This window comes from Psammomys obesus, unplaced genomic scaffold, assembly GCF_907164565.1.
Source record: "Psammomys obesus unplaced genomic scaffold, mPsaObe1.curated_primary_1811, whole genome shotgun sequence".
Classification (NCBI taxonomy): Eukaryota; Metazoa; Chordata; class Mammalia; order Rodentia; family Muridae; genus Psammomys; species Psammomys obesus.
In genome coordinates this window covers 11,126,774-11,135,447 of record NW_026596166.1, presented here as the reverse complement: position 1 = coordinate 11,135,447, position 8,674 = coordinate 11,126,774, and the positions used below count along the sequence as shown (strand labels likewise).

At 38.5% G+C, this 8,674-nt stretch overlaps 1 protein-coding gene across 1 annotated transcript in view; it reads right to left on the bottom strand.

Annotated features, from left to right (window-relative positions):
* The window catches only part of Nemf (nuclear export mediator factor), a 51,271-nt gene that overhangs the window by 27,732 nt on the left and 14,865 nt on the right, over nt 1-8,674 (bottom strand). The window contains exons 11-16 of the mRNA XM_055595289.1: nt 8,236-8,298; nt 5,045-5,122; nt 4,752-4,960; nt 4,368-4,553; nt 3,497-3,560; nt 2,206-2,294 (exon numbers count right to left, since the gene is read on the bottom strand). Of these exons, the coding sequence (XP_055451264.1) occupies nt 2,206-2,294; nt 3,497-3,560; nt 4,368-4,553; nt 4,752-4,960; nt 5,045-5,122; nt 8,236-8,298 (689 nt within the window). The remainder of the gene's footprint in view (nt 1-2,205; nt 2,295-3,496; nt 3,561-4,367; nt 4,554-4,751; nt 4,961-5,044; nt 5,123-8,235; nt 8,299-8,674) is intronic.

The window sequence follows — 8,674 nt, the reverse complement described above, 5'->3', positions numbered from 1 at the left end:
GAAAGAAAGAAAGAAAGAAAGAAAGAAAGAAAGAAAGAAAGAAAGAAAGAAAGAAAGAAAGAAAGAAAGAAAGAGCGAGCTCTACAACTAGTAGAAGGCACAGCCATGCTACCCACAAAACATCAACTGCTGCAATGACTGGAGTTAGAGCTAGGTGCCCAGCAGCCTGCCAAGTACATAGAGGTTGGAGGTTGGAGACCTGGGGGTGAAGGGCAAGACTCAATGCGGGTTGGGGGTGGGCTGGCTCTAGCTTGTGCCATGGCATACAACTGGAGCCTATACACTCAGGAGGCTGAGACTGGAAGACTGCTTGAGCCTAGGTGTTTGAGATCAACCTGGGCAATACAATGAGACTTCCCCTTAAAAACACAAACAGCCCCAGTCAGAGCTGTTGGTGTACCTTAAGTGGCAGAGTGCTTGCCTCACATGTGCAATGCCCTACATTGATCCCCAGCACTCATAACTGTGCAGGGCAGAACACACCTGTAATCTCAGCACTTGAAAGACTGACAGTTGAGGCCAGTCTTGCTAGACAACAAAACTGTCTTATAAAAAAGAAGCTATAGATAACAATAATATATTTATACATACATTATACATATAATTTTGTATAATGTATAAAATTATACATATAATTTTTATATCTATATATAAAAATATTATACTCTTTTTATGAAAGAGTCCATCAACTTGAGGGGAAGTGGAGGGGAGCATGGGAGAGGTTAGGAGGAGGAAAGGCAAAGCAGAAAGTGCTATCAAAACGAAACTTTTGGAAGAGAAAAGGAGATAAATAGATGCTTAAGTGACAACAAAGGCAGTTGGCACGTATCTTTAATCCAAGCACTCAGGAGGCAGAGGCAGGAGAATCTCTGAATTCATGGATAGCCGGGTTTACAAAGTGAGTTCCAGGACAGCCAAGGTTACACAGAGAACTCCTGTCCCCTCCCCCCAAAAATATATGTATTATGTGTGTATATATATGGAAAAATATTGTAGTTAGAAAATCTCCAAGAAGCCGGGTGTGCTAGCTCACACCTTTAATCTCAGAACTAGGGAGGCAGAGGCTGACCTCTGTGAGTTTAAGGTCAGCCTGGTCTACACAGTAAGCTCCAGGACACTAGGATTGTAACACAGAGAGACCCTATCTCAAAAATTCAAAACAAAACAGAGCAAAAAACTCAGAAAGTCTCTAAGAGTAAGGATGTGGCCTACTGTGTGAAGGCCTGGGCTTAAGTCTAGTATCACAATATAAATAAAACTAAATCAGAACAGAGTAATCTCTGACATATCCAAAAAGGTTATACTAATAGGATGCTAATATATTTAAATATAACTAAAGTTTGACAATGAATTTGTGATACAAAAAAAAGGGGGCAAATATAATATTTTTAAAGGTGTGTTTTATTTTTATTTTTAAGATGTGTGCGTGTGTACATGAGTTACATGGCTGGAATTACAGGTGATCGCAAACTGCTGGATAGGTGCTGGAAATTGAATTTAAGTCCTCTGCCAGAATAACATGTGCTCTTAACCACTGAGCCATTTCTCTAGTCCTAAATACTTTTGTTTTTAACTCGAAGGAATACAAAATAACAGAAAAACCGAGCAAAAAAGGAAGGCAGGAGATTTCAAGGTTCAGCTGTGACTACGATTGAATAATCAATCCATAAAAATGTTAAAGCTGATTATCAGTGTTGACAAAATGATGTCTGTATGTAACATAACGCAAGTGGAAAGAAACTGAAATTCTTATCTTCTGTAATGACAGGTCAATGAAGGATTACAGAACAAAAACTATGCAGTAGTAATATAAGCTATTACAGAGAGAAACAGGAGAATACACAAGTCAGACCTAAGAGAGCTAAAGGTACAGGTTAGGGAGATGGCTCAGGGGTTAAAGGCCGTTGCCAACAAACCTGAGCTCAATCCCCAGAACCCAGATGATGGAAGAAGAGAAACAACTATTTATTGAAAGCTGTCCCCTGACCTCCATATGTGCTCCATGGCACACAGTTCCTCATTTATACACCTACAGACCACAAATACATGAATGATTAAGTAAATAATACAACAGGCAATGGGATAAGGATAAAGAATTATATACTGGTTTTATAGCTAGTGCTGTATAATTGCTTGGCATTCTAAATAATGTACACATATAATTCCAAAAAAAAAAGTAAACATAAAGAAGAACACAACACTTACCAATACACTTTTCTTGCTTTTTGGATAGAAGTAACTGTTTGTACTTCTTTTAGGGTTTGCTTCGTTTTCTTTTCTGCTGATTTAAATGCCTATTTATATAAAAAACATTTTAAAAATAATTTTAGGATGTATTTACCTAACACTGAAGCGCACAACAGCACAACAAATTGCTTTAGACAGCTTTCACTGTATTGCCCCCAGTGGCCTCTAACTCACAGAGATCCTGCTGTCTCAGCCTCATGGCCTGGTTAGGGGGTCACTACAACACGAGGAACTGTATTAAAACGTCACAGCATTAGCATTTCATACAGAAAGACTAGCAAGTACTAAGATCCTGAGAACAGCAGTGTACTATGATTTTAGGAACAGCTAAGATTCCAGTATAGCCAGAAAGGGTAGGTAGAAAGAAAATTTCAGGCGAGGAGGTAAAAGGGAAACAGATTAAACAAGGCTCAGGAGGCCAGAAAACACACTCTGAATTGTATTAAAATGGTATAAAACTGGAAGCTTTGAGTGGAGAAAAGAATACTGGAATTTGCTTGTGATTTAAAAATATCACTATGCCTGCTGAGGTGCAAACAGACTGCAGTGGAGGAAAAGGTAGAGAGAACTCTCGTAGTGGCCTACTCATGTGGATACACATAACCAAGGCCTAAACCAAAGGAATCACGGTCAAACTCTGCTTACACTGTGATTGTCGTGTGTGTGTCTCGTGTCAAAGGCTGGTCTGAAACTGACTGTACATCTTAGGATGACCGTGAATTCATGATCTTTCTGCCTCCACTTCCCAAGCCCTGGAACTATGGTCAAGTAACACAGCACTCCATAGATGTTGGTTATGCATTAAATTGAGAACCTAAAGAACGTGGAACTGGCAAGATGGCTCATGGGGTAAAAACACTTGCTGCAAAGTCTGATGACAAGAGTTTGATCACCGGAGCTCAAATAAAGTCAGGAGAGAAGCAACTCTACAGAACTGTCCTCTGCCTACAATCTCCCTGTGGTCCAGTGCACACACTGCACAGACTTATTAACAACAGTAAACGACAGATCTGGGTTTATGAGAAAAGAGTTCTGAAATCTTTAACATCTGAGCACATAATAATGAAAATGCTATTTGCTGAGATGAGGAAAAAGAGGGAAGTGCAGGTTTGGGAAAGAAAGTAAATATAGGAAATATGCACATTTAAGGAAAATTAAAACTAAAAGACTTCTAAATTAGAAAAGCCCATTTAAGCAGAAAAAGTCATTACAGCTGTACAAAACAATGAGTATCATTCTATCAAGTTACCTTCTCAGCAGCTTCAACAGTCCTCTGTGTTTTTTTAGCAGCATATCTCTTATGGTCATAGTATCTAGAAAAATAAATCTATCTTAAATATTAAGTAAAATATTTTAGTTTTTAATTTTATAGTCTTAAATCATATAGCACCAAGTTATATATTGCACAAAATTAATTTTTACCAAAGTGAGTATACACACATGTTCTACAGCAGTTTCCTCCAAATTGAAACACTCCCTCCCAGGAGGGGGCTGCTAAGAGACCCAGGAAATGAACACACTTCACTTGTGTGAGAAAGCTGAAGCCTGAAAGGTTCATCAGGGTCTCCCTGCAGTTAGAGAAGCAAGGTATAGCTGCTCAAGGAGAATGTCAGCTCAACTGCAAGAGATCTCTTGGCCTTGTTGAGGTGCCTCCAACTTAAGCACACACAGGGCTCCAGATGTGGTTTTCAAGGATGCAGCTGCTTCTACATTATCCTTGTTCCTGTAAGTCAGCCCTCACTCGTGCTCCGTTAGTAACCCAATAAAAACTCACTGGTTCTTCAGTGTTGTGGATCCCTTCTGGGATGTATAGATGTGTGTGTACATTTCATCTTATACAATAGGCAAAATAACAACTGTTCTTAACATCCTATTGGTTTACTGCAGGTAATATTCTACCATGGCTTTATAGTTGGGGCTGGAGAGACGACTCAACAGTTAAGAGCACTGGCTGCTCTTCCTGAGGACCCTGTTCCTGTCACCACACTGATGCTCACAATCTGTAACTTCATTTCCAAGGGGTCTGATGCCCCTTCTGTCTTCCTTAGGCAAAAAGCACATAGCCGAGTATATAATACATGCAGGCAAAATATTCACACATAGAATAGTTAACAGCTTACTTTTTGGCATTGGCATAGGCTGACAGGCTGAGATCCACATCAACAAGCAATGGCTTGTTTTTCTGAGGCTTCTGCAGCTGATTGTTCTTTTGCTTTTTCTTTTTCCCTTTTGGTGCTTCAGCGTCACTGTTCTCAACACTGACATCACCATCACCATCTTCCTCCTCTGATAACAAGTATGGATTTCTATTAAAAATATTCAATAGTATTTCACTAATGTCAATGACATCACTTTTCACTTCAATTTTTTAATAAAATTAAAAATGATTTAATTATATACTTTCTACTTCTGAAAATCCACCCCACCCAAAAAATATTAAAAAAGAATGCAATGAACAATTAGCAAAATAAAACCATGCACTAACTGGTAAGGACCACACTTACCGCAGAAGCATTGTAACATGGTTTGTTTGCAGCTTTAGTTCTTTGATTGCACTTGCCACAGGGTCTCCATGAGCTTGTGCTTCTTTCACAATCACTCCAATTTCTGTCCAGTCTATCTGGTTGGCTAATGCACTTCGAACTACCTGAATGGCTCTGTCGACGATCTGCAAGTTCATCTCTATGAGCTCTCCTTTCAGTTTGTCTATTTCCTTAAGAAACAAACCAACTGTATTTACTATAAAGCCAGCTGAGTGACATAATCTGAAAAGCAGTGGAAAAGCTAAATATAATACCTGAGCCTGCTGAAGAGCTTCTAATCTGTTTTCATGATCCTTTCGAACATTATCTAATTTCTTCAGTGCTTGTTTTTCCTTTTATTAACAAAACAGATTTTTAAAAGTTAGATTATTTTCAATTACAGCACTTCCACCTCTCAATTCCCAAAACTTTTTGTCCTAACAATTCCTATGCTCTGTCAATATTGTTACATAAGCAGATTAAAACGTTTCCCCACAGTTCACTCCCTCAAGCTTTACCACCTTACTAATGTCATACTAAAATATTACCTCCATTTACCTCCTACTCGCTGTATAGAATGTGTGCTTTGGTTACTGGTAAACTATATATAATATAAAGTATGACCCCAATTCCCTTGGCATTATTCAAACAGACAGAATTCAAGATTTCCTATAGCATTTAAGATTTTCTTTCTTAGGTGATATTAGGGATCAAACCCAGGGTCTCATGTATACAAAGAAAGAACTCTACCACTGAGTTACACCAATAGCCCTGAATACATTTTAAACATTTTTTTTTTACATGTCTGTGAATGTGTACTGTACTGAAGTAGCCATGGAGGCCAGAGAGGACCCTGGCTCCCTTGGAGGTGAGTCAGAGGTGATTTTATCAGCCCAATGTGGATACTAAAAACTAAACCTGATACTGTTCTTAACAGCTGAGCTCTCTACACACTCTAGAAATTCTTTTGTAAAATAGGTATTTAGAGATTTTCACTCGTGTGTGTGTGTGTGTGTTTCTGTGTGAGTGCAGTGCCTGTCAAGTCCAGAGAGGGTTAATACTCCCCAGCACTGGAGTTACAGGCAGCCATGAGCCTCTCAGCAGGGTGTTAGGATCCAAACTTGGATCCTCTGTGACAGCATAATGCACTCTTATCCAAGGAGCCATCTCTTTAGGCTCCCAAGTAGTTTTTAAAAGTATAAAGTAGGGGCTGAGAGATGGCTCAGTGATTAAGAACACTTGCTGTTCATGCAGAGGACCCAGGTTTGGTGCCCTGAATCCACATGATGACTCACAACCATCTGTAACTCGTTTCAGGGAATCTGACACCCTCTTCTGTCCCCCATGGGCACCAAGTATACATGTGGTAAACATAAATACATGCAGGCAAAACATACACATTAAAATAAATACATTTAAAACCAACTTTTTAAAAACACAAACCATTATTTTATTGACATTCTGCAGTACATTCCAGTATTTTTCAGAAGACCTTTCACTCACATAATAATACAAGGGTTCAGTGAGGTTATTTTATCAGATATAACTTATACTTCGGAGTTTGCTTTGTATTTTAGGAGAAGGTCTCATATGCAGCATAAGCTGGCCTCAAACTCCGTAGCCTAACTCCTGATCCTCATGCCTCCAGTTCTCATCAACAGGTATTATAGGCATATACCACAATGTCTGACTCACATTTCAAAATTACTGGTTTGAGGACTATTTTTGAATGCTTTATAGCATCACCAACTAATTATTATTTAAATGTTAGATGAAACAGCCATAAAGCTTAATTTGTAAGAGTGGTGATGATCTTTAAAAACTCACAATGATTACCACAAAAAAAGTTATTGGCATAGTTTGAGTAGCCTTAATGCTAAATGTTTGGTTTAAGAAGTATTTCAGCTTGTGGAGTTGTTTTGGATTTTGTAATACCTATGTACATATAACCAGCTGTGCAGCCCTAATCTAAATATCTAAAACCCTTGGAGTACCACTGGTATTCTAATGCATATAACAAAAAATAAGTAGAGCTGTGCATGCCTTTATTCCAGCACTTAGGAGGCAGAAGGATCTCTGTGAATTTCAGGACAGCCAAGGCTACGTAGAGACTCTGTCTCAAAAAAAAAAAAAAAAAAAAAAGATAGATAAATATAAATAATAATGGGTATTGGGTATTCCCACTAAACATTTGTTCTCTAGCCAAAGTGCTGCCATCATGTGACAATCACATAATTACATGCTTGGAAATTGTAGTACAAACATACACATAACTTGAAATTTTGCACACTTGTTTTTGTTATGTTTAACTTTTCAAAAACAACTTTTCTTTGAAACTACATCTTTTTCCCTTTCCTTCAAGCCCTTGCATGTATCCCCTTTGCTCTCTCTCAAACTCATACTTTTTTCAACCATTATATCTCTCTCTAACTCCACAGTTCTTTGTCTATGGCTAAGCCCCCATGGCTACTATTTTTTTTAATCAATTCTCTCACAAATTAAAAGTGACTTTGATCAGTTTATGAAACAGATCTGCAGCATATGCTCTAAAACATCGTCAAATGTGCTGCAACACTAATGCATGTAAAATCCTCATGAAGGAATCATAACACAGAACAAGCAAGAAACAAGTTTAAAGCAGCTTAACAAAAACAGCAAAAAGTTTATACTAAGGAAACTTAGTGGACAAAATAATTTTCCCCCTGGCCCATTTAACATGTTCCTCAGAACAGTGGTCTTATAATGGCCAAATTTGAGACGCTCTGGGTTCCTTTAATATACTGAGTCATACTAGGGTATAGAACAGGCTAATGTTCCCACTATATTTCATTTCCTATAAAAAGATCTAAAATTAGAATAAAAGGGGGACGGAGAGAATGGAGTAAGGGCATACTTCTCAATGAGACTCTCATGGGCTTTTATCGTAAACTAAGGGCTGGTCATGGTGGCACATGCCTTCAACCCTAGATCTCCAAGTTTGAGGCCAAATTGGTCTAAATACCAAGTGTCAGGCTAGCCAGGCTTGTACTGTAAGTCCTCGTCTCAAAAACAAAACAATTGGGTGGAAAGATGCTCAGTGGTTAAGAGCACTTAATGCTCTTCCAGAGGACTAGAGTTCAGTTCTCAGTATCTATACATTGGTTCATAACTATCTTTAACTCTATATAGTTCCAGGGAATCTGACCTGAGAGTATAATGTCCCATATAATGTCCCATACTACTGGAAGGCATTGATTTTTGTTTGTTTCTGTTTTTGTCTTTCGAGGCACGGTTTCTGTGTAGATTTGGCTGTCCTGGACTCACTTTGTAGACCAGGCTGGCCTCAAGCTCACAGAGATCCACCTGCCTCTGTCTCCCCAGTGCCACTGCAACTGGCTTGGCAACTGCTTCTTAAATGAAAGCAATATCTATCTGCCAAACCATTCTGACTAGCTAGGCTAATATAAATGTTTTAGTTATACTATACCTGTTGTAAAGCTTTCAAATCAATTTTCTGACCTTCTATCTTGGAATAAAATTCATCCACGGCCTTATGGAAAAAAAAAAAAAAAAAGGACAATTGTCTGTAAGGAAAGAAAAGTATAGTCTGTACCTCGTTTTGCACATACACAGCATTAGCCTGTTTTATGCCATAGTTCCTTCAATGGTCCTGACCACATTTCTAGTGATCTAGTATATAGCTAACAATCTCAAGAATAAAACTGAGATCAACTATTTGGTCTTATCTTTAAATGAAAACGGCAACAGTTACTTTTAGTAGTTGTACCTGTGACTGCAAGGCAAGAACATTTTTTAAGTTTTTTTGCTTGCTTGCTTGCTTGCTTGCTTTTGCAGTGTTCAGGATTAAATCCAGGGCTTTGTTCATGCACTCACACTGGGCTGCATCCCCAACCCCATGATAGCAT